The 25,180-nt window shown below is 43.6% G+C and overlaps 1 protein-coding gene across 3 annotated transcripts in view; it reads right to left on the bottom strand.

Annotated features, from left to right (window-relative positions):
• Window positions 1-2,193: 2,193 nt before the first annotated feature.
• Window positions 2,194-25,180, bottom strand: part of SLC9A8 (solute carrier family 9 member A8) — a 96,780-nt gene continuing 73,793 nt past the window's right edge. For all 3 annotated transcript variants that reach the window (XM_063459677.1, XM_063459678.1, XM_063459679.1), the window contains exons 13-16: window positions 15,413-15,524; window positions 14,837-15,057; window positions 6,410-6,556; window positions 2,194-4,492 (exon numbers count right to left, since the gene is read on the bottom strand). In XM_063459677.1, the coding sequence (XP_063315747.1) occupies window positions 4,379-4,492; window positions 6,410-6,556; window positions 14,837-15,057; window positions 15,413-15,524 (594 nt within the window). In that variant the 3' untranslated portion in view covers window positions 2,194-4,378. The remainder of the gene's footprint in view (window positions 4,493-6,409; window positions 6,557-14,836; window positions 15,058-15,412; window positions 15,525-25,180) is intronic.

Below are 25,180 nucleotides of genomic sequence, written 5' to 3' on the forward strand. Positions count from 1 at the left end.
TAAAACCTGTACATGGGGGCTTCTGTTATTCTCGGGAGACTTCACTAAACACAAATATTAGTGTTTTAAAACAGTAAAACATATTACAACAATAATATAGTCCATAAAAGTGCCGTTTGTTTGTAAAAAATGCAAAAAAACGTCACTTTTACTTAAAATATCATCGTTGTAATACAATTTACCAGTTTTAAACACTAATATTTGAGTTCAGCGAAGTCTCCCGAGTAAAACAGTACCCCCTATGTACAGGTTTTAGGGTGTCTTGGAGAGTTACAGGGTCAAATATAGTGCTTGTGAATTAAATTCTCTGCACTTTCTCCCTGTGTTGTCAGGCATGTCAATCACATTTTAATTAATCAAATGACATAATTATGTTAAAAAATTACTTAAATATACACGTAGAATTTTAATATATATGCATTTATAGGTATTTAAATTCTACGTGTATACTAATGTAATCTTTTATGTAATTATATGTATTTATCTCTATATATATATATTTGCGGTTATTTGTATTTTATATATAGATAGCTATATATAGAATGTCATTCTAAGTGTATTCTGTTTCCTATATATATATTAATAACAAAATACAGTTAGAATGAAATTACATATGAATATATAATTTATTTTAAATTTTGTTTCAATATTTTATTTATTTATTTAATTATTTAATTTATTTATTATTGTAATTATACGTGTATATATATATGTAGATTATATATATATATATATATATACATATTATATATGTAACGTAATTCTAAGTGTATTTTAATATTAATATATATACTTATAGGAGTATTAAAATACATTACGTATGACGTTACATATAATATGTATATATATTATATATATAATATATATATACACATATATTATATATATATATATATATATATATAAAAAGGCATTTAATTTATTTTATAACATCTTAATTATTATTTTTTTTTTTTACACTACCTACCAGCAGATCCATAGCCAGCTATAAGGGGCCATGTGATCGCTCTTTGAGAGCGATCACATGGCCCCCGGGGGCCTCATTTGCCGGAGGGGGGCTGCCTGGGCTCTCAGGCAGCCCCCCAGAAGAGGATCGCGGCGGAGGTGAGTACGCCGGACCTCCAGGGCTGCAAGCCGTTACGGCGTTCTATGCCGCCGCAACGGCTTTAAAGCCCTTTAAAGCCGCGACGGCATAGAACGCCGTAACGGCGTTAAGGGGTTAAGGGGTTAAAAACACCTAATCTAGGCAAAAAAATAATGGGGATTTAGTTACATTATATGATCATACATTGCATAAGCCTGCCACAACGTCAATGTACCCCATCTTTGGCAGGTCCTACTCTCACAGCCTAATGTCTGCTCGTATGAGATTAACCCACTTACTTGGGAAAAAATTCCATCTGAGGCTCTCTGCAGTACAAGGCTAAATAGGGACCTGAGATGAGGCACCTGTAACAGGGAGGGGTGCAAAACAGCAACTAAATCCCCATTCTTTTTTTTGCCTAGATTAGGTGTTTTTAAAAAACTTTTAAAAACGAATAAAATCTGTCAACATTGAAGTTGCTGTTTAGTAGATAGGAGAGTGCGCTGGATCTTGTGTATTGTTTATTGTATAATATGGCCCCCAGCAGCACCCCATTTAAGCATGTTCAGGTGAGTGCAACCATCCCCCCATGTTTCCTATATATTTGGGAGTCTAGCCAACTCCTTGGTTTTGCACCCCTCCCTGTCACAGGTGCCTCATCTCAGGTCCCTATTTAGCCTTGCACTGCAGAGAGCCTCAGATGGATTTCTTTCCCCAAGTAAGTGGTTAATCTCATAAGAGCAGACATTAGGCTGTGAGAGTAGGACCTGCCAAAGATGGGGTACATTGATGTTGTGGCAGGCTTATGCAATGCATGATCATATAATGTAACTAAATCCCCATTATTTTTTTTGCCTAGATTAGGTGTTTTTAAAAAACTTTTAAAAACTAATAAAATCTGTCAACATTGAAGTTGCTGTTTAGTAGATAGGAGAGTGCGCTGGATCTTGTGTATTGTTACGTATAGTGGCAGCCACTGTGATCTGCAGATTTAATTCTTCCCTATAAAAGGCAGTTACGAGCAATGCAGGGTAGAATGTTTTTTAATTAATAAATTGAGCATCTCTAAATGGACAATGCAATTTCATAAATAAAGACACACCGTATAATTCAATTGTAAAATTATCTTTAATGGGCGAAACGTCTTGAAGATGCCAGGTCCCCTTTTAGTAGTATTTTGCATAATACTTGTGTCACAGAAAGGTTCCTTATAATACAACCAGTGACAGCTGGGGATGTCACTACAATGGCGCAAATTGTCAGTGGAAATAATTTAAAATTAATTTACATAAATATGATTCTCAAAAGACAGACAGAAAGGATGGAACACATTACCCAGTGCTTAAATCCTTAAATAGTGATATCTTAACAACAAAAATGCAAAAACTTACATAATCCAGATACCATAATAAACAAACAAAAAATCTTCACATCTATTGCCACAAATCCAGTAGATTCCCAGTAAAGTAAACCAATTACTATAAGAGGTGCATGTTTACCTTTAACGTGGCATGGTCGGATTTCCATTTTGTGCAGAACCATGGGGAGAACTCACCAAAATATACAGATTACATATTAGAAACATGCCTCGTGATCTATAGGAGAAACAATGGGGGGCTGGTCTAAAGGCAGGTGTGGTTATGGTAAATGACGACTACACAACACTCCACAGCCTTCAGTTACTTACTTTAATCCAGCGCTGGGCTCCCTCGGCGCTGATGACCTCTCCTCCCCTGCCGACATCAGCTCCCCCGTCCGACGTCAGTGGAGCCGAATGCGCATGTGCGGCAAGAGCTGCGCGCTTTCAAAGTGTCCATAGGAAAGCATTTCTCAATGCCTTCCTATGGACGCTCTGCGCGATGGAGGCGAAATGTGCCTCCAGCGTCGCAGTTGCGCCTCTAGTGGCTGTCCGGAAGAAAGCCACTAGAGGCTGGCTTAACCCCAAATGTAAACATAGCCGTTTCTCTGAAGGGTTAAAACCTGAGGGACCTGACACTTCATTGAGCTGAAGTGGTCTGGGTGACTCTAGTGTCCCTTTAACATACACAGAATCACAGAATATTAACATTCACACTAATATAATTCACACTTAGCGTTAACTCCTGGAAGAGCCTGCTAAGATCACCATTTTTATAGAATTCAGTGTTTCATTTGTTTAAAATAAAATACAATTACTCTCCACATGGTAAGTTTATAAAATCCTACAGAAACATTCAAAGTCTACCTGTAAAGTGCACAGAGTGACGTTATTGGCAGAAACATTCTGAGCAGTGTGATTCATTCGCTAACGTACATATGTACATGTTGGGAACTCCTTAATAAAACGATTCACTTGCCGTTACGGTCGGTCACATCTGGTAATGTTCCATTGTTACAAGCTAAGTTAACACAACGCTAAAATCTCCAACAATTTTCATATAAACGCTGCCTGTTTTATTACAGAAAACCAGAATAGCTTTCTTGCACAATGTGCCGGACGAGTTCTCCCCTCAACCGAGCCTTCGATACATCACTTACAGAGAGGGGAACAGATATCAGAGGAGGTTCAGGCTGCACAGAGAACTGGGCCTTTCATTTATTTTTTGTTGGAGTAACCCTTCAGTCACTTTAACCTTCTTATAAATGCTATTTTTATTTTGAAATAAAACGAGCAGCGAGAATCATCAACTTCCTCTTTTCTCAGATTTTTTTAGAAACAAGTAATAGGAAACAATAGTTTCGTTTAAATTAAATAATAATCTAATTTGGTTCAGCGCTTGTCCAGCTGTTGCTATTTTGGGGCGTCTAAGCAGCGTGCCCCTCCCTGTCGTGTTGGTTAGCAAACATCAATAAAAACAAAAACAAAAAAAAAACATTGTAACAGAAGTAAAATAAAGTCTAAAATAATCATACAACAATCATACTTAAAAAAAACCCTCATTTTTCAATCTGTGTACGCATACACAGTCTCCAAACACACAAACTTACTCAATCACACCATCTACAAAGGTCCTGTGTCGACCTCTGACAATGAGGCAATAGAGCTACATTAGAAAATCCCAGTGGGTCAGACAGGTCTGTCGACTTGCAGTGAGTGAAAGAAAAACATGTGATGACGGGACTGAAAGTTCAGCTGAATGCTCCGTCCTTACCACCTCATAAGAGGACGACTTTATCAATGGCAGAGTGACGTCCAGTGAGGCCGAACATTGGCTGTGCAGAGGTTTGTGGACCACATTTCCCATGATGCTCTGCCAACCTGAAGGGAAATATAGCCCAGAAATACGCGCAGAGTCTAGAACGCCTGTGTTTAATCTATCGCTGTAGCAGCTCCAGCTCATCATCCTCAGATCCAGAAGGTCCCTGACGCACCTCCTCGTACCATTTGTTGGTCAGGCTTTTCATCTGTATCCGGCCATGGTGAAGATCCTAAATTAGAAGCAGAGGCATTAACTTGGATGGGAATTCTGACTTATTCCGCACATTGGCTAAATGGCTCGCTTTTAGGTCTCATTTATTTACATAAAGCCCCGACAAGCAGCTCTGCATATTCGGGGGGATAGCAGACAATACAATGTTGGCATAGTTCCAAGCCTATTTAGGCTGAATGACTGATATGTTGGTGGTGAGGATTACAGGTCACTGGATGGTCATAATACTACGAAGCAGACTGACAAGAGGGAGGGAGCATGGGGGGGAAATTACAGAACTTGGAGACCAGTTACAAAACAGAAGCCGTCTGGACTGCACGTGTGTAGAGATCTAGGAACAGAATGATGGGGAATAGTAAATACAAGCATTCCCCTTTAGTAAATAGGAGAAGGTGGAGATAGAGAGAAGTAGGGGGGGTGGACAGTTAAGCAGTGTTACTTTTGTCATCAAATTAATTTCATTTTAGTCGTACTCTTTTGAATAAAATGCCATTTTAGTTTTAGTTGTATTTTAGTCATCTGAATTGTTTTCGTTTTAGTCGACTAAATCTCAAAACGTTTAGTCGACTAAAACTGTTCAACAAAATTAACCCCTTAAGGACCAAACTTCTGGAATAAAAGGGAATCATGACATGTCACACATGTCATGTGTCCTTAAGGGGTTAAAGGGACACTATAGTCACCTGAACAACTTTAGCTTAATGAAGCAGTTTTGGTGTATAGCACATGCCCCTGCAGCCTCACTGCTCAATCCTCTGCCATTTAGGAGTTAAATCCCTTTGTTTATGAACCCGAGTCACACCTCCCTGCATGTGACTTGCACAGCCTTCCATAAACACTTCCTGTAAAGAGAGCCCTATTTAGGCTCTCTTTATTGCAAGTTCTGTTTAATTAAGATTTTCTTATCCCCTGCTATGTTCATAGCTTGCTAGACCCTGCAAGAGCCTCCTGTATGTGATTAAAGTTCAATTTAGAGATTGAGATACAATTATTTAAGGTAAATTACATCTGTTTGAAAGTGAAACCAGTTTTTTTTTTTCATGCAGGCTCTGTCAATCATAGCCAGGGGAGGTGTGGCTAGGGCTGCATAAACAGAAACAAAGTGATTTAACTCCTAAATGACAGTGAATTGTGCAATGAAATTGCAGGGGAATGAGCTATACACTAAAACTGCTTTATTTAGCTAAAGTCATTTAGGGGACTATAGTGTCCCTTTAACATTGAACACGGTTAAGGTTAAGTCTCTCTTCAAGAAAATAAATAAAGGTGGAACCAGAGGGCTGACAAAACGGGTGTAAAACAATGGAGCTCATCATGTTCTAGGAAAAAAAGACAACTAAAACCATGGATAAATCTATAAAAAAAAAAAGGAACAAACATCTATGAAAGAATCCTAAATGACCTTTTTATAAACATTAATATTACAAAATATGCATATCGTACAATGAGTTAATATTGCATCTAAATCTACTAGAAAAATGTAAAGAACGAGCAGAGTTCTGATATGGTCTTTTTTACAGCTAGGCTACGTTCGCCTCTATCATCTTATCAAATGGTTTATTGACGTCCATTAAACTGTTTTGTTAATAAGCCTCATGCAGTCACATTATTGAAGGGGATGGAAGCTGGAGACAATCTATTTGCCACCAACCTATTAAATATTGTGTAAATACATTTTTAAGATGGCTGCCTGCACGCTGAATACCTCATACTATGTTAAAGCGGATTCAGCTTCCTTCGTTCTAGATTAGTAAAATGAAAATCTGATTTGTCGGTTCAGAATGCAGTGTAACGTGGATTTATGTAAAGGAGGCAAAGTGACGTTAATGAGTTGTGACTGACATTTTGAGAAATCAATGTAATATGTTTAATATTTCTCTCGTTATGCTACGGAGGGGCTTGGTTTGTGGCTTACCTCTTGCGTCAGTCTCCTTGTGAAGAACGGGTTTAAATATTTGGCATCCAACCACATGAATCCCTTGAGGTTATGCTGTTTGATGTAATGAACTTCATATTCTTCCTCTGTCAGTTCTGATAAATGTTCCGATTCAATTGTGTTCCCCTAAAAAGATCAAAAAAATGATCTGTGAAACTGGACCTTTTAATTAAATGTTATTGTTACAACACCAGCAATGGTTCACAGAATGCCATCTTGGTGAACTTGCCATTGACACTCGGTACGGACATGCTAATTCTTGTGTGACCAGACGAGGGCACTGTCACCTGTAAGATTGTTGGCATCACCTTAAATCGGATATCGGCTATAAACACGATATTTACTCTGGAACATGAGCACAACCGGTTTATTCCCTAAGTAACCTGCCCCCATTAATAAACAAATCACCAGGGCACTTCAAGTATCCAGTAAGAATTTAGGACACACTTTGTGGGACATACTTGGAAACGAGAGAAATCTCAATGTATTCTTCCTTCCTGGTAAAATATTTTATAAATAAATACAAATGTTTTATCTATTTGGGAAGCCCACTGAGTGAAACATCTTAATGTATAATTTCCAAAATTATATCTAGATCCATATTAAATATTCCAGAAAACCAATAATATTCTGTGCATCGTAAAACGGGCTTTGTTCTAGGATTTAGCGATTACAATTACCTAACTCAATTTCTGTAATATTATTGTCCCAGGAAGCAGAGAGCATGGGTTGATGGGGATTCAACCTGTAAACCAGAGGTTTGAGCAGCTCAGATGGATGTCCATTCCTTGATAAGGCCTTAGCTGGGATAACGATGCCTCTTTAACATTAGTTATTATTATTTATTTACTTTACAATGAGTTATCAGCACAGCGTTAAAATCCAGCCCATAATAGCAGGAGGTAGAACAGTAGCAAGATCTTGTCAGATAGCCGTTTAGTAAATAATCCCCAAAGTTTTACGGACATTGTCGCTTTAAGTTACGATTTATCACAGTTGGAATTTTTACACTTTCTGTCCCGCGATTCATTTTAGGTTTGTTTTTTTATATGTAAATTAAAACTGAACATAAATCAATAGATACTGGTGGGGTGCATTCACTTCAAAAGGAATTTGGAAGAATTCCGACCAGAACGGCAATGTTATCCCAAATTAGATGCAAAGAGTGGAGTTGAAGGACTTTTCCAATTCTGCTTTTTAGGCAGTTTTTATGCAGTTTCCAGGTTAGTAAATAAACCCAATGAATCCTAAAAAAACAATGATTGACAGGGAGCTAAGATGGAGGTGGCTCTCTCTATACTGACTGCCAGGTGTAAAGGGCGGAGCTTATAACAATGATTGACAGGGAGCTAAGATGGAGGCGGCTCTCTCTATACTGACTGCCAGGTGTAAAGGGCGGAGCTTATAACAATGATTGACAGGGAGCTAAGCTGGAGGTGGCTCTCTCTATGCTGACTGCCAGGTGTAATGGGCGGAGCTTATAACAATGATTGACAGGGAGCTAAGCTGGAGGTGGCTCTCTCTATGCTGACTGCCAGGTGTAATGGGCGGAGCTTATAACAATGATTGACAGGGAGCTAAAATAAGGGTGCACCATTGCAGGATAAGGAGCCATAAATATTTGTTAAAAAATAATGGGATTGATGCAATGCCAAATGGTTTTATGTTTAGTGCCTGGGCATTTGTTGCCTTTCAGAGAGAAGGTGTGTGGTATGGTGGAAAAACGTGAGAGACTGGATAAGTAAATGTATGTGTGTAATAAAGATGGACATAATCCGATACTTTCTTTTTCTTTAAGCCCTGCATGTTCTCATCAATACGCTGATCGGATTTATGTAATGTAATTTCTGTTTGATATATATTTCACAACATAAAGATTTACAAAAAATATTAAAATATTTGTTAAAAACAGGGATAAGTAAGCATGTTATTAAACATCTCAAGACGTGACAGATATACTTACACAATTCCCAGATTTTACTATTAACATGACGTAAAGTCATGGTTTTATTAAAGACACGGAGGCGAGTAATATGCATATCTCTTTCTTTATTACTCTCAGCAGCAAAGAAACAGAGATAAATAAATAACTGAAATGAACAAAAAAATACAGTGCTCAAGCAACCAATCACATAACACAGGAAGTGACTATAATATGCTTGATGCACCCACAATCCCCTATTTTGCGGATAATGAAGACCAAAACGTAGAAAATCCAACTTCGGCTATCGTAGCCAACAGCATCTCCAACATGGAAATCACAATAAATTCAGGCTTAAAGGAGACATAGAAAAAATATGGTAATATCTGGGCTCCAAACTGTATGTGCGTACTGACAATCAATTAAATCACTAAGTCAAGCCCAACTCCCCACCCCTTAAAATATGTTAATATATCATGCGGTAGAATAAACGCAATTCTCCAATACATATAATGTCAGATAATGAAACATTTAAACCAAAACTTCCAATAGAGAACTTACCATATCTACCCACCATACCAGCCAATTTCCAACCACAACCGGGTGGGCGGGTGGGAATAATACTCGCCTCCGTGTCTTTAATAAAATCATGACTTTACGTCATGTTAATAGTAAAATCTGGGAATTTTATTAAAGACACGGAGGCTCCTATTATGCAAGTTCAAAGTAGAAATCACGAAAAGTCGATTCCCGTGACCAATCCGCTGCACGTAGAATATCTTCCAAGCGGCAGCCCATTGCCGAGGCCTTGGAGGCCATAGCTCCACGGACTGAATAAGGGGTGAATCTGGACGTATCGATTCCGGCCAGAGTCAACAACTCCCGTACCCATCTTGCCAACGTAGGGGTAGACACCGGAAGGTGTGGGGCTCGAAACGAAATGAACAAAGGGCATACATCCGGAGATCGCAACGGTCGAGTAACCTCCAGATAGGCCTGTAGGCACTCAACTGGACAGAGTGCAGGATTAGCCTGGAATCTAGGGTAGACGAACACTTTTGAAGTCGACTTCGTCCTTCTGGATATGTTAAAGGAGATGCCTTCCGGGGTAAACGCAATGGCATTCCAGTCAAGTGCTCGAACATCCGAAACCCTCTTACAAGAAATCAAACATAACAGCATGACCACCTTAGCCGACAGCTGTTTCAGTGTCAGATCTTGATTCGGATACCAAGAGGACAAAAATCGTAGGACCACATTCACGTCCCAAAAGGCAGTGAATCTCGCACAGGGTGGTCTAGCGAGACTAATCCCTTTGAGTAGTCGGCATACGAAGGGGTGACGCCCTACAGGCGAACCATCCAAACCTTGATGCCCAGCTGATATAGCAGATCGACATAAATTAATGGTGCGATAAGCCTTCCCAGATTCAAACATCTCAGTAAGGAATTCCACGATCATATGCAAAGGGGCAGATACGGGATCCACTGACCGTCCCATGCACCAACTAGACCAGATTTGCCAGGTGGATCAGTATGCCACTCGAGTACCTGGTGCCCATGCATTGTCGAGGAGGTCGAGAGTTGATTGCGGAACTCCCGCGATAGTCCAGGGTCCCCTGAAAGGGGCCATGCCATTAGACGTAGAAGGCCGCGATCCACTAACTCGTGCGAGTTGCCATCCGGATCCCTCAGGAGATTCGGGAAGGTTGGTATCAGTCGTGGGTAATCCGCGGTCAACTCCAGTAACCGAGGGAACAAAGGCCTGAAGTACAGGCACGATCAATACCATCGAGCAGTCATGTCGAGTCAGTTTAGATAGCGTGCGAGCTATCAGGTTGAACGGGAGAAAAGCGTAAATTCGAGCATTCGGCCACTCCTGAAGGAATGCATCCGTCGCCACTGCTGCCGGATCTGGTCTCCAACTGAAGAACTTGGGCACTTGTGTGTTGAGACGGGACGCGTAGAGGTCCACTTCGAATGGGCCCCATATTTTATTCAATCCCTGGAACGTCGCAGCGTGTAAGTGCCAATCTCCAGAGTCTCTTAACCCCTTAAGGACCAAACTTCTGGAATAAAAGGGGATCATGACATGTCACACATGTCATGTGTCCTTAAGGGGTTAAAGGACCACTCTAGGCACCCAGACCACTTCAGCTTAATGAAGTGGTCTGGGTGCCAGGTCCTTCTAGGGTTAACCCATTTTTTCATAAACATAGCAGTTTCAGAGAAACTGCTATGTTTATGAATGGGTTAAGCCTTCCCCCTATGTCCTCTAGTGGCTGTCTCACTGACAGCCGCTAGAGGCGCTTGCGTGATTCTCACTGTGATTTTCACAGTGAGAGCACGCCAGCGTCCATAGGAAAGCATTATGAATGCTTTCCTATGTGACCGGCTGAATGCGCGCGCAGCTCTTGCCGCGCGTGCGCATTCAGCCGACGGGGAGGAGAAGAGGAGGATCGGAGGAGGAGAGCTCTCCGCCCACCGCTGGAAAAAGGTAAGATTTAACCCCTTTCCCCTTTCCAGAGCCGGGCGGGAGGGGGTCCATGAGGGTGGGGGCACCATCAGGGCACTCTAGTGCCAGGAAAACGAGTATGTTTTCCTGGCACTAGAGTGGTCCTTTAAGTAGCGTGAATTCCAATCGGCCGTCGAATTGTCTAGTCCCGGTATATGTTCCGCCTGCACAGAAATGTTGTTGCGAAGGCAGAACCGCCAGAAGTCCTTCACCATGAGAGCTAACATACGTGATTTCGTGCCTCCCAGGTGGTTGATGTAACGCACCGCAGACACGTTGTCCATCCTGAGCATCACGCAACAATTCGTAAGTTCTGGTGTAAGGCTGCGAATAGCGAATGCCCCTGCCAATAGTTCCAGGCAATTGATGTGGAGTGTCCGCTCTTGATCTGACCATCTGCCTCCGGTAGACGCGGTACCACAACGTGCACCCCAGCCGTGTAAGCTGGCATCTGATTCTATCACGACGACTAGGATGGATCCGAATATAGCTCTCCCGTTCCAGGCGTCCATGTGGGCCAACCACCAGGTCAGTTCGTCCCTGGACTCGTCGTCCAGCCTCACTCTCATCTCGTAAGATTGGCCTGCACGCAGGTGAGAGCCCTTTAATCGCTGAAGGGCCCAATAATGGAGTGGTCCAGGAAATATTGCCTGTATTGAAGTGGCCAAAAGGCCGATCACCCTCGCCAGATGTCGGATAGAGAGATCGTCTGCACGTAACGTACGCCTGATCTCTTTGATGGCCTTCATCTTGGACTCCGGAAGGAATAGGAACTGCTGGATGGAAAACACTGTAAACCCCAGGAATTCTATCGACTGAGTGGGGTTTAACACCGATTTTTCCCAATTGATGAGAAAACCTAGGTTCTGCAGTAAGGACGTAGTCCATGAGACATGAACCTGTAATTATTCTTTTGATTGAGCCATCAGCAAGATGTCATCCAAGTAGATAATCAGACGCACTCCACGGCTCCAGAGGAAGGACACCACCGGCTTCATGACCTTGGTGAAACACCAGGGGGCCGAGGAGAGTCAGAATGGCAGACATGTAAACTTCCATCGTCTCACTTTCCAGGTGAACTGGAGAAAATCTCTGTGTTCCTTGGTTATGGGAACCGTAAAATAGGCGTCCTTGAGGTCCAGTTTGGCCAGCCAGTCGGACTCCTGTAGGAGGTCCCGAAGACAATGGATGCCTTCCATCCGGAAAAATGTCGATATTGAAGAAAGGCGTTGAGGGGGCGGAGGTTGATGACGGGACGCCCACCTCCTTCTTTCTTCGGGACCAAAAAGAGGTTGCTCGTAAACCCTCGGTGAGTGAACGGGACCTCTTGTATCGCACCCTTGGTGCAAAGTTCCACAATCTCCAAGGAGATCAGTTCTTCTTGATCTCGAGCGAGCGACAGCTCCCTGGGAACAGAAAGCTGAACAGGCATGGACACAAAGTCTATATGGTAACCCTTTACTGTTTGGAGAACCCAATCATCTGTTGTTAAGGCAGCCCACGCCAATCTGCCCGCCACCCACTCTTGAGCATGAGGGAAAAAAGGGGTACTCACCATAACGGCGTCTGCCCGACGAGGCACCTCTTGGATAGCGGGGGTTTCAGGGTCTCCCTCTGGAGGGGAAGAACGCAGCCGGTCTGGGCTCCTGGAAATTCCTTGAAGGGAAGAAGGAGCCTCTCTGAGCTCGAAACGAACCCCTGAATCCTCGGCCGGGTGGACGGCTCCTGTTGCGCCTGGCCCCTCCAAAAACTCTAGGGGAAAACACCCTCTTCATGTTAGCTTGGGCCTTATCAATGGCGGTGAAAGTTTTCACATAAGATCCCAAATCTTGGACAAAATTGTCGCCAAACAACATTCCCTCAGCCGAGGGACCTGGTTCTGATATGGCCATGGTAGCCAATTTTGGATCAATTTTGAGCAGGATAGCTTTCCTGCGCTCAGCGGATACGGCCATATTGGCATTGCCTAGCAGACAAATGGCACGCTGTACCCAGCCAATCGCCACATCCAGGTCAAGTTCCGACTCGCCTGCTTTGGCGGATTCCAAAAGCTCATAGGCCTTTGACAGTGGACCAAGAGTGTCCATTATCTTGTCTTGGCAATTCCTCAGGGAAAAGTCTAGGCCTTTTTTCAGTTTCCAGCCCGATTTATTAAGGAATTGTGCGATCTGTGGATCGACCTCGGGCGTCTTACACGCCGATCCTGGCAATGAGGGTCTAGGGCATTCTGTCCGCAGTTTACTGCGACCCTCCTTAGAGAGTGGCGTGCGCATCCTGTGCGCAATATAACAGGCAATATGCTCGGGCGGTTCCCACTCAGCTGAGCGAGGATGACGCAGGTCATCCGGATCAAACAGGGGGTTACCCTGCGGATCCAGAAGTACTGCGCCGCCGCTCGCCCCCTGGGCAGTAACACCCTGAGCAGGAATAGCGCCCCCAGTACGGGATGCTACGGCAGGGGGAGCTCCCTCCTCCGAGCCGGCCTCATCATAAGAGGCATAATCCATCTCCTCATAGTCATCCTCCTCACTCCTGTCGCTCTCTGACCTTTCTTCACGGGATCTAGCCAGTTTCCATAATCTGGACGTTTTTGCCCGACCAGGGGCTCTTTTGCGCAGTTGTAGTGCACCATCTGTGACTGCCTCAGGCGAGTCCGTCAGGGCAGGAATAACCTGCGTCATGGAGTGGGAGGAGAGGTGTTTGACCTTCACCTTGGCCTTACGGGCAGCAGGCGAGGCAGGGGTAGTGGCAGGACCCGCTCCCTGTAAGGCAGGGGTAGCCACCTGGGGCAATAAAAGGGACTGCACCAAAGTCTGGGAAAAAGAGGAGGACATAGCCCCCATAGCGGAGGCAAGCGCTCTCTGGAGAGAAGACGCCATGGTGGAGTCCAGCAGGGCTTGGAACTCCTCAGATACAATTTGTTCCTCAGGAACTCCCTGATGGAACTCATCAATGTGGCCCTCAGGCCCATCACCCTTATCCTGCATGATTGCAGTTGAGGAATTAAACTAAGGGCAATAAGAACAGGTAATCTGTAAGAAAAAACAGAGACAGAGAATAGGTACACAGTAGAAAAAAGAAAAGTGGTCAGGGTTTATTAACCCAAAAGGGACAGTATAACAGAGAAGGAATAGATTAAATTGAAACAAATAATAAACCACATATATCACATAAGCATGGATTAATCAAAGAAAAAACGGCACAATACCTAAGCAGTGGTGTGTCCAGGAAGAGGAGAGCAGACACAGGGTGTCTGCACGAATGTCCCGCCAGAGATCAAGGTCGGGAGGTAGAAGATGGCCGCCGCACGAGGCAGGGAGGTGAGACAGGCGGAGAGAGTGGGGGATGGGGCGCGCGCAGCGCGGGCCGACCTTCACACGCTCGGGAGCCGCCGCCGAGCTAAGCGGAGGCTCACCGGCGTGTGCCCGAACAGGGTCGGGTGAAGAGACTCCCCACGACCACCCACGACTCGCGGGAGAGAAGGGATCGGGCGGGTGGCGGTACCGCCGCACATGGCGATAACAGCACCCAGGGGAACACACCACAGGGGAAAAAGAATCAAATAAAGCACGAAAGGGAATAAAAGCAGTAGGCTCCTAATAAGCCAAAGGGCTATAAAAAGGAGCAAATAAGTAAAAACACAAGCAATTGAAGCAAAACAATTACCACTAAACACAGAGCAGAAAAAATATATGTACTTAACTGGTCTGAGAGCAGCAAAGAAAGAGGGGATTGTGGGTGCATCAAGCATATTATAGTCACTTCCTGTGTTATGTGATTGGTTGCTTGAGCACTGTATTTTTTTGTTCATTTCAGTTATTTATTTATCTCTGTTTCTTTGCTGCTGAGAGTAATAAAGAAAGAGATATGCATAATAGGAGCCTCCGTGTCTTTAATAAAATTACACTCAAGTATAATCATCACATTTATATATATATATATATTTTTTAAATAAAAGGAAAGGAACAAACCATTTTTTGGGTTTTGCTCAGATTGATGTCTTTTTTACTCCTCCTCCGAGCTTTGGGTTCCTCAATGTCGATCAGGCGGATGAGTGGCATGGTGCCCCCACCCATCAGCAAGATGGTAAATAGCACAATGATAATAGTAGTCGTGCCAATCAGCTGACGTTTTTCCATTGGTTCAAGTTCCAAGTGAAGACTAAGAGCATATGGAATAGCTCCTCGCAAACCTGGGGAGGAAAATTATAACAAACAGATTACCAGCATGTAGAAAAACACATCGCTCCGTGAGAAGCTACTGGCCACTCTTTTAATGCCTGCAAGTGTGTTACAAATGTCAGTTCACCCACTTCCACACAGTAAAGGACGTTTCAATGGGTCTATTATTCCTACAGTCAGAATATCATCCATAGGTTTGTCATAAATTACATAACACGGGTTGCTAGTTCACTTGTACAGTGCAAAAGGAGCTCCAATGTTAGATGTAAACGACATCCATTGTGTCAGTTCTGCAAACTGTTCACACGGCTGGCTCTGGTGTGCTTTAAAGACTCCATTTACAATCAAAGGTTAAAGTGATCTTACCACTAAACCACATGATGAACATCATCTTCGGGTTGATTTTGTGGTCACGGAAAAAGTTCAGCAGATAGGAAAGGGGAAATATGTTTACTGCCCTTGCCAAAAGAATTAGCACCTGTGGAGAGAAGTCTGGTTACATATCTACTTAACATGAAACCAATGGAAGCCTGAAAAAGTTTTCTACATCAAACAAAGGTAAATAAAATTTACAAGTAAATGCACATTAGAACAAAAACCCGGTTCAAATATCCCCTTTGTTTTAGGTATTTAAAAAACAAAACAAAGCAGCTGTAGGAGAAAGTCACCAGTGACTTGAAGGTTATTTACTATAGAGTCCATTTTAAATTTAACGTCCGCGTACCCAAACTGGACGCAAAGCAGACAGAGAATTTTTCCAGTTCGGCTTTTTTCCCCCTGACATTTTAAACTCAATTTGAACGATCACTTTATTAAATAAACGCATAAAAATGAATGAAACTTAACAAAATGGAGGCTTACTCGTAATATTGTAAATCTTGATAATATTTGACTCATCCTGAAAGGTAAACAGTCATTCATTTATAAAGATCAATATATATTTATTTTTTTGTCTGTTTGAGGGCTTTTTCCGTATCTCCCACTTTGAGCTGGTTATGTTATTTCCCTAAGACAGAGTTCACATACATGCGCTGACAACAATTAAAACCAACCCTGGCTGCGATGGATGAACTGCATTTAGCGCTGTGATACAGCAGTAATGGCGGCTAAACAGGAGAAAAGAGAATGGGGAATCTACATGTAGTCACAGTAACTGAGATCTCATTGTACCGTGCATCACCCAGCGGTCCGAGCAGGGCCGGCGCTACCGTAAGGCGGCCCAGGCGGCCGCCTTAGGGCGCACCGGCCCTGGGGGCGCAAAATCAGGCTGACCGGAAGGAGGGAAGCGCACTGCGCTCCCCTCCAACCGACGACCTATTGTAGCGTGGCCGAGCGCCCGATTCTGCGGGCGCGCGAGGGAGCACTCTCCCATGTGTGCTTCCTCTTCAGCTCCCTCGCGCACCGCATAGGGATGCCGGCGCCGGAAGATGACGTCATCTTCCGGCTCCGGTATCAGTATGCGGCGCGTGACGGAGCTGAAGAGGAAGCACACATGGGAAAGTGCTCCCTCGCGCGTGTGCCCGCCTGCCAGCCTGCCTACCTGCCCACCCGCCCACCCAGGAGCCCAGCAGCACCACTGGACCCCAGGGAATCCCTTCAGCACTCCAACAAGGTAAGGAGGCTGGGGGATTAAATTAAAAAAACAAACGTGTTAGTGTGAGTGTTTTTTTTTCTAATGTATATAAAATGTAATTTATTTAGGTACTGTGAGTTGGATTTATGTATATACTGAACATGGATTTATTTTGCATTAAATAGCAAAGAAACAACATGACAGAAAAGAAAAGTGTTAGTGTGAGTGTTAGTGTCTGCTAGTGAGTGTCAGTGAGTGTGTCTACTAGTGAGTGTCAGTGAGTGTGTCTGCTAGTGAGTGTCAGTGTGTGTGTCTGCTAGTGAGTGCTAGTGAGTGTCAGTGAGTGTGTCTGCTAGTGAGTGTCAGTGAGTGTGTCTGCTAGTGAGTGTCAGTGTGTGTGTCTGCTAGTGAGTGTCAGTGTGTGTGTCTGCTAGTGTCAGTGAGTGTGTCTGCTAGTGAGTGCTAGTGAGTGTCTGCTAGTGAGTGCTAGTGAGTGTCAGTGAGTGTGTCTGCTAGTGTCAGTGAGTGTGTCTGCTAGTGTCAGTGAGTGTGTCTGCTAGTGTCAGTGAGTGTGTCTGCTAGTGTCAGCGAGTGTGTCTGCTAGTGTCAGCGAGTGTGTCTGCTAGTGTCAGCGAGTGTGTCTGCTAGTGTCGGTGAGTGTGTCTGCTAGTGTCGGTGAGTGTGTCTGCTAGTGTCGGTGAGTGTGTCTGCTAGTGTCGGTGAGTGTGTCTGCTAGTGTCGGTGAGTATGTCTGCTAGTGTCAGTGTGTGTCTGCTAGTGAGTGTCAGTGTGTGTCTGCTAGTGAGTGTCAGTGTGTGTCTGCTAGTGAGTGTCAGTGAGTGTGTTACTGTGTGTCTCTTACTGAGTGTGTTTGTGTGTGTATTAGTGAGTCTGTTTGATGTCTGTTAGTGAGTGTGTGTTTGTCAGTGAGAGTGTATGTTTTGTAAGTGAGTGTGTATGTATGTCTGTCGCTGAGTGTGTCTGTCAGTAAATGTGTGTCTGTTAGCTGGTGTGTATGCATCTGTTCGTGAGAGTGTGTGTGTGTCTTCAGCACTTACCTTTCTCTAGCGCCGGACTCCCTTGGCGCTGGGGATCCCTCCGCCTCTCAGCTCCGAATGCTCTTGCCGCGCACGCATTGTCAGTGAGACATCCACTAGAGGCTGGATTAACCCTCGGTGAAACATAGCAGTTTCTCTGAAACTGCTATGTTTTCAGCTGCAGGGTTAAAACTAGAGGGTAAAACAGAATATATCTAGACCTATAAAAAAATAAAAGAAAGCGCTCATAGGGGATTAACGTTAGACCATAAGTGTCCCCTTGGATTTATGTCACACTTACAGAATATCTGTATTTTTCAAGCTCATCAAATTGGTGGATCTCCCCAGATTCCTCGAAATTAGGATAGTAGATTAAGCATGCAAAAGATAAAAAATATCATAGTGCAGCACTGTTTGAAAAGTAAAATCACAGCTTTTAATGGTTACACTTACAATATAGTAGTGGTAAAAAGGCTCATCAAAATGATTCTGTTTTCTTCCATCAATGTGGGGCCAAAACGTCCTTATAAAGAGGTCAGGCAGGCAAAACAGATATACAGTTATAAAATAATAAAATGCCAATCAAATAAAAAGTCTCAAGTCTTGAGACTTTTTATTTGATTGGCATTTTATTATTTTATAACTGTATATCTGTTTTGCCTGCCTGACCTCTTTATAAGGACGTTTTGGCCCCACATTGATGGAAGAAAACAGAATCATTTTGATGAGCCTTTTTACCACTACTATATTGTAAGTGTAACCATTAAAAGCTGTGATTTTACTTTTCAAACAGTGCTGCACTATGATATTTTTTATCTTTTGCATGCTTAATCTACTATCCTAATTTCGAGGAATCTGGGGAGATCCACCAATTTGATGAGCTTGAAAAATACAGATATTCTGTAAGTGTGACATAAATCCAAGGGGACACTTATGGTCTAACGTTAATCCCCTATGAGCGCTTTCTTTTATTTTTTTATAGGTCTAGATATATTCTGTTTTACCTTATATGTACTGTGAGGATTGAGAGGAATCCTTTTGTTATATCTGACCAGAAAAGGAAGTAACTATTCTTTTTATTCTTATTTTACACTGCACCTGGGTGGTCTTAAAACTAGAGGGACCTGACACCCAGACCACTTCATTGAGCTGATGTGATCTGGGTGTCTGTAGTGGTCCTTTAAGTGTGTGTGCATCTGCATGCACTGGCGTACATACCGCGGTCGCAGGGGTCACAGCCCTGCAACCCCTGCGACCAGGTGACCGCCGCCATGTGTTGCGGCCTCGGCCCGCGCAGAGTAAGCGTGGGGGGGGGGGGGGGCACGGATCAATTTGCGCACTGGGGCCCCATGGGTCATGTGTACGCCACTACACCTACCCTGGTGTCTGCCGCAGGCTGTGTGGAGGGGGCGAGGATATGAATGACATCATATCCCTGCTCCCTGTGTACCACACAGCGCGGCTGGCGCCCAGTGATGGGGCTGGGCTGCAGGACAGGACTCCAAGGAGCCAGACAGCATGCATCCAGGGGACAAGATTGAACTGATGTAAGTATGTAATTGTGTATGTCTCTGTATGTATGTATGTATGTATGTATGTATGTCTCTGTATGTATGTATGTATGTATGTCTCTGTATGTATGTAGGTCTCTGTATGCCTGTATGTCTTTGTCTGTATGTTTCTGTATGCCTGTATGTCTCTGTATGTACAAATGTATGTGTCCGTATGCCTGTATGTCTCTGTATGTACAAATCTATGTGTCTGTATGCCTGTATGTCTTTGTACGTATGTGTCTGTATGCCTGTATGTCTCTGTATACCTGTATATATGTATGTGTCTGTATGACGGTATGTCTCTGTATGCGTGTATGTGTCTGTATGCCTGGATGTCTCTGTATGTATGCTTCTGTATGTCTATGTATGTATGTATGTGTCTGTATGATGTTATGCCTCTGTATGTATGTCTTTATATGCCTGCATGTCTCTGTATGCATGTATGTCTCTGTCTGTGTCTGTATGTCTCTGTATAATTATTTCTGTGTTTGTATGAACCTTATTTTAAACGAGGGTGGGGGGGCACCAAAAGACATCTTCGCCTGTGTAACTAAAAATCCTAGCACCGGTCCTGGGTCCGAGCCAGCTTTAACTGTGGACTCCAAGCCTGAGAGTGCATACGGACCAGGTGGGAACACTGTGCTATGGTGAGTAAGTGGCATCCCATGACATGGCAAATTCTCCGCTGTAAAATAGAGGATACAATAAAATACGGTCTAAAAAAAAAAAAACGAAGGAAAAAAAAGACTAAATCTAAATGACAGTTTTTCTGTTTAAAGCACCTATCAATACGCCAGAGATGGCTGACCGCAGGGCTGACGAATATTAAGTACATTTTCTTTGATGCTCAGTCACTCTTTACGCAATATTTTTACATCAGGGTTTCTGCTCTGTTTAACCTGTCATCCGTCATCATAAAATAACCATTTAACCTGTGCATTGATGGCCAACAATATTTATTAGCCTATGGATTGAAAGTGGGGACCAATGTCCATTTGCCTCTTAAAGGGTTAATGAAGAGCTTCAGCGAAGAATGTAGGTCACATCAAACTAATTGCTAAATATTCATCAACAAATGGTAAGGGCGCTAATGGCAGCTGACAGGGCGTATTCCTGCATTTGTTAGAAACACATCTACGGCCGTATTTGTGCCAAGTTTTTATCGTTGGGTGGGATTGTTTGTTCCTAATTAGATGAAGATTTGGCAGAGCGATAGTGTTCTGATATAACCTTCCTGTGATTTAGTCAGGACAGACCCCAAGTATTAACACCTTTTATTCAAATAAACCCTTTGAGGGCGATCAATACTGGAGTTGATTCTTTACTAAATATAGAGAATTTTTACAATTTGGCCATTTTGGCTTACAATGCGTAATTCTCCTCAATTAGCAATTTAGTGACAAAAATTCTAAAGGCTTTTTGTTCAGTCCGTTGTTGCATACGTGAAAACTTAAAACGGATGCCTATTAATTTGATTATAGTATGATATATAAAGATGCTAAAAAAACAGCACATGGCTCCAATAAGGTCAGCACTATGGCCATTCCTAGGGGCCCCAACAAATGAGACGCACAGAGGGACCTGGGGTGGGAGGGGAAAGACACACAGAGGGGCCACAAACCCTCTATTTCAAACTACACATATACACAATGCACCCTTTCACATACACAGAAACACACAACGCATCTTTACACACACACACTCGGCTAGTATTTTGACCATTCTTTATTTACGTTAAGTCCGGCCATTCTAAGGCCGGAATATGTTATCCTTGTTCATTGTGTTTTACATAGTTCTGTGTGTTGGGTCATATAGTAATCGTGACAACACTAACCCTAGTGACGCCACTGGGGTTAAGGAATCTGGGACAGTGCACCCAGACCACGTCAATGAGCTGAAGTGGTCTGGATGCCTTTAGTGTCCCTTTAATGTGATTGGGAGTTACCTGGGTGGGAAGTGAGCAATTTTAACTTTGGTTTTTAAAACTAAAGAAGTTGGATATTACGCCATTGGGTTTGTGGTCTCTATTGGTCTCCCTTTAAGTGTGGAAGAGCCAGTGGAAGTGCCAGGGGTAAAGGGGCTCCGGTACATGTGAGTATTTATAAGCTAGATGGTCTGCACTATATATTGTTTGTGTTATTATGCACAGATTATGATACATTTATGAAGATTATTTGTTAAGTATAAATCTGAGCGCATTGCTACCGTATTGGGTATTTTAGTTATTTTTCTTTGTTTTTTTTACATTTTTGTGACGGCTGCTGGATTTTCTAGTTTTCTTTGAATTTCATTTATAAGGATTTACACATTTGTGCATATTGTTTTCGATTGCCTGTTACTTTTTTTTTGGAAATTTCTTTGGATTTGTGACGTCAATTGATAAATCTTTAAAATTAATTTTGGAAAACAAACTGAGCATCTCATGGGAAAAATGTCACGGCAAACACTGAATGTTTTATTGAACGGTGTATTTCCGGATAAAGGGACAGTTCCCCTTTAAAGAACGTTGTGCAGAGTGGCACTTTATGGCGTATTAGGATATTGGGAGGAAATGTAAAAATAGATTTCCTGCCTCTATGTCGATGTTGGTGGTATAAGGGTATAAAGAAACACAAACATTGCTGGCTACCACAATGCTGAGTAGAGATTCAGATTGCACTAGTCATGGTTGCCCACTCAGCATTGTGGGATGCTGGCTAATCAAGTCTGAAGACACCCACGTGGACGCACGCAGAGGAGGCCTCCTTACTCCATATAGTTCTATCTACGGGCACAAGGCAGAGCATGGGTTTATAATGTACACGGAGGAGATTCTTTACCCATCAAATGAAAATACATCAAATTCAGTTTGTCAGCGAAAAACATCCTTCAAATGCCATAAATCAAAAAAAAGGTATTGTTTTTTGTTTTTAGCATTTAGAGTGTCGGGAATGTGGATTTCAACAGTAACTTCCACAAACCCTAGCAAGCCAACATTCTAAACTAGTGATGGCTATCCCTGGCGGCTTGCAGAGCATGATGGGAAATATAGTTCAGCTCCAAGATTAATCACCACTACCCTGAGGCTGGCCAACCAGCGGGGGATCATGGGATTTCTGGCATGGAACATTTTTACCTATGAGCAGGGAAGATCTCTGAATGCATGAATGGAGTGACCCCTGTGCAATACCATATATCACCACTAGGGAACCCCTGAAGGGTCCCAGTACTGTGAATGCTGCCCTGTAGCTGTGTCTCCAGTAAATGTGATGCTAGAGTCATCCAATTGGTTTGTGGTTATTTGATCCATGAACAGTGTGACATGTAGCGCAAAGACTGCTTAATTAATTAAATGGCTTCTAAAAGCCCCTCCCTCTCGGGCAGTAAAAGCCAATCAAATCCCTCTAAGCAAGAAGAAACAGCTTAATGGGAGGGAAGAATCCTGGGGAATTATTAAAACTCCTGCCCCCACTGGCACAGAGAAAAAGCGGATTCATTAACATTCAAATGAGAATTATTTTGGCCTGTGCAGGTCACGACACAGATTTATTGAGTATACTGAACTGCAAAGGCTTCAAAGGACGTGACGGCTTCAAAAGATCATTAATGGCTGGCGGCACGGGCATTGAGAATACCTACAGCATCTTCAAAATGATCTTCATTCAAGCGTACATTCTCTCCAAACAGCGTGCATCGCTGCAGGGACAATGTGTGTCTACTGAGAGAGGAAGGGACTCCGAGATGGAGTCGCTGGACAGAATATGTCATATTAGAAGACTGCTGGAAAGGACACAATCTACAATTATTAATAATAATAATAATAATAATAATAATAGGGCAGGTCTGCACTATGAACCAAAGAAGCAAATCACAAGCTGGCTGCCCTGTCATAATTGTCATAAAGGGTGACATGGTGACAATTTATGGTATAACTATTCGTCCTTGCACTGGGCTGGACAGACTTATTGCACGTACAGTGATATTCAGCGAGGATAATGCACACAGCACAAGGTAAATAGGTACAGGGGGGACCCCAGCATGTATTGCATCATGGGAGCTATGGGTCTATAGCAGCTGGAGCGTACACTGAATCTTATATTTAAACCAATATCGGAGCCAGGACTATTCACGAAAGTCGATTCCAAATGTAAGGCCAAAATAGCCAAACCAAGGGGGGCGTGGCCTGACCAGGGAGCAAGCTGGACATGTCCCAGTAGAGCTCCTCTGAAACCCCGTTGCCAACAGCTAACAAAAGCACTTTGTACTGCAAAATTCCAGGTCTCCACTACACCATCATGCTAGATGGATGAAAGAGCAGCCTGGACTGCCACGGTCCTAGATATGCTCGCAGCCTCCCGCTCTGCTCACCACGAGCCGCAAGATGGCAGCGGTCTGAGCCCGTGCACTCTCCGATCGCAGGCCGGCCAAGAGGTACCGCTGAAGCAGGGCTCAAGGCGGAAATCCACGCGCTGGGGGCACGGACGGCAGTACTTGAGCAGCGGGTGGAGACCACAGTCACGGTGACGCATGTCACAAATCTAACTGCACGGCTGGAGACGGCGGAGGCAGCCCTGGAGGATCTAGCTAATAGATCCCGCCAGAACAACATTCGGATCCACAGTCTGCCGGAGAGATCTGGAGAGGGCCGGCTCACAGACACAGTACACGCCATACTCAAGCCCCTGCTACCTGATATTCCGAAGGCACTCTGGCACATTGACAGGGCGAACACTGCCCTGAGGGCACAAAGGGCGAAAGCAGCACAACGAAGGGACATTATAGTCCATTTCTTGCAACCGACCATAGAGGCAGTTATGCAGCGGAGCTGAGAGGACCCCATACACCATCAGGGGCATACCCTCTCCATCTATCGAGACCTGGCACCTGTGACCCTCCAGCGGAGAAAATAGTGGAAACCTGTTATGGATATCCTAAGCACAAACAATGTGCGCTACGCCAGGGGACATCCCTTCAAGCTGATCGCTTTTCAAGATGGCAAATTGTTCCAGATGCAGCTGGGCACTGATCCTCAACGCTTCCTGGCCAAGTTGGGTATCACCACTTCCAATTTGGCACCTCTGCTGGCCCCGTCCATGTTAGATTGAGGGGTGAGATTTCCATCAGTGGGCAGGTAACTGCTCCGCTCTCTCGGCCAAACCCAATCAAATAATATTTTCCCCCGTATTTTATTTCTGTTTCAAGCTGTTCCCATTTAGATTTCAAAAAAGACCTAGCCCCGTTACAGACTGCCATCGATAAGTTTGTCTGCCAAAATAAACGACACAGGGTAGCCCGTAATATTTTATACAGACCTAAGACTGTAGGAGGACCCCTCAACCCCTCTGTGTCTGGTTACAACTACATGTCTGTTCATCCACCCACTGTAGAGCGCTGCAGAATTTGAGGACGCTCTATAAATATCATCATAATAATAATAATTAGGGCTCCCTCATCCCCACTTCTATTATCTGGCGATGCAACTAACACAAATAGCTTTATGGCACACCCCCCCCATAGAAAAGGAGATGGGTGGACTTAGAGTCCCTGATGATGGGCATTGGCTTACCTCAATTCTATACCTGGACCCCCAGGGAACACAGGGCACTTATATGCACGGATTGCCCCACCATAACAAATGCCATCAGGGTCTGGGACACTGTAGCTGGGAAATACGGGCTCATGTCTACCCCGTCCCCTATAATGCCCATACTTAGAAATCGGTTCATTCTGCCAGGCATGTGAGCCAGGGAATTTAAGGGACTTGAATATGTAGGGCTTCAGTGCATTCACCAACTATATATGGGAGATACGGTCATTCCTTTTAAGGTCCTACAAACTAGAACCACGCCAACACCGGCTGATTTCTTTCGATATATCCATATCCAATTTGCCACCCAACCTCACATTAAAGTGGCGGCTCTCACCCCACTGACTTTTTACGCAGCTAAGTTCTAACACCACAGACTGGGGCAGACTTGACTACACAGACAAA

The sequence above is a fragment of the Pelobates fuscus genome, chromosome 6, assembly GCF_036172605.1.
Source record: "Pelobates fuscus isolate aPelFus1 chromosome 6, aPelFus1.pri, whole genome shotgun sequence".
NCBI lineage: Eukaryota > Metazoa > Chordata > Amphibia > Anura > Pelobatidae > Pelobates > Pelobates fuscus.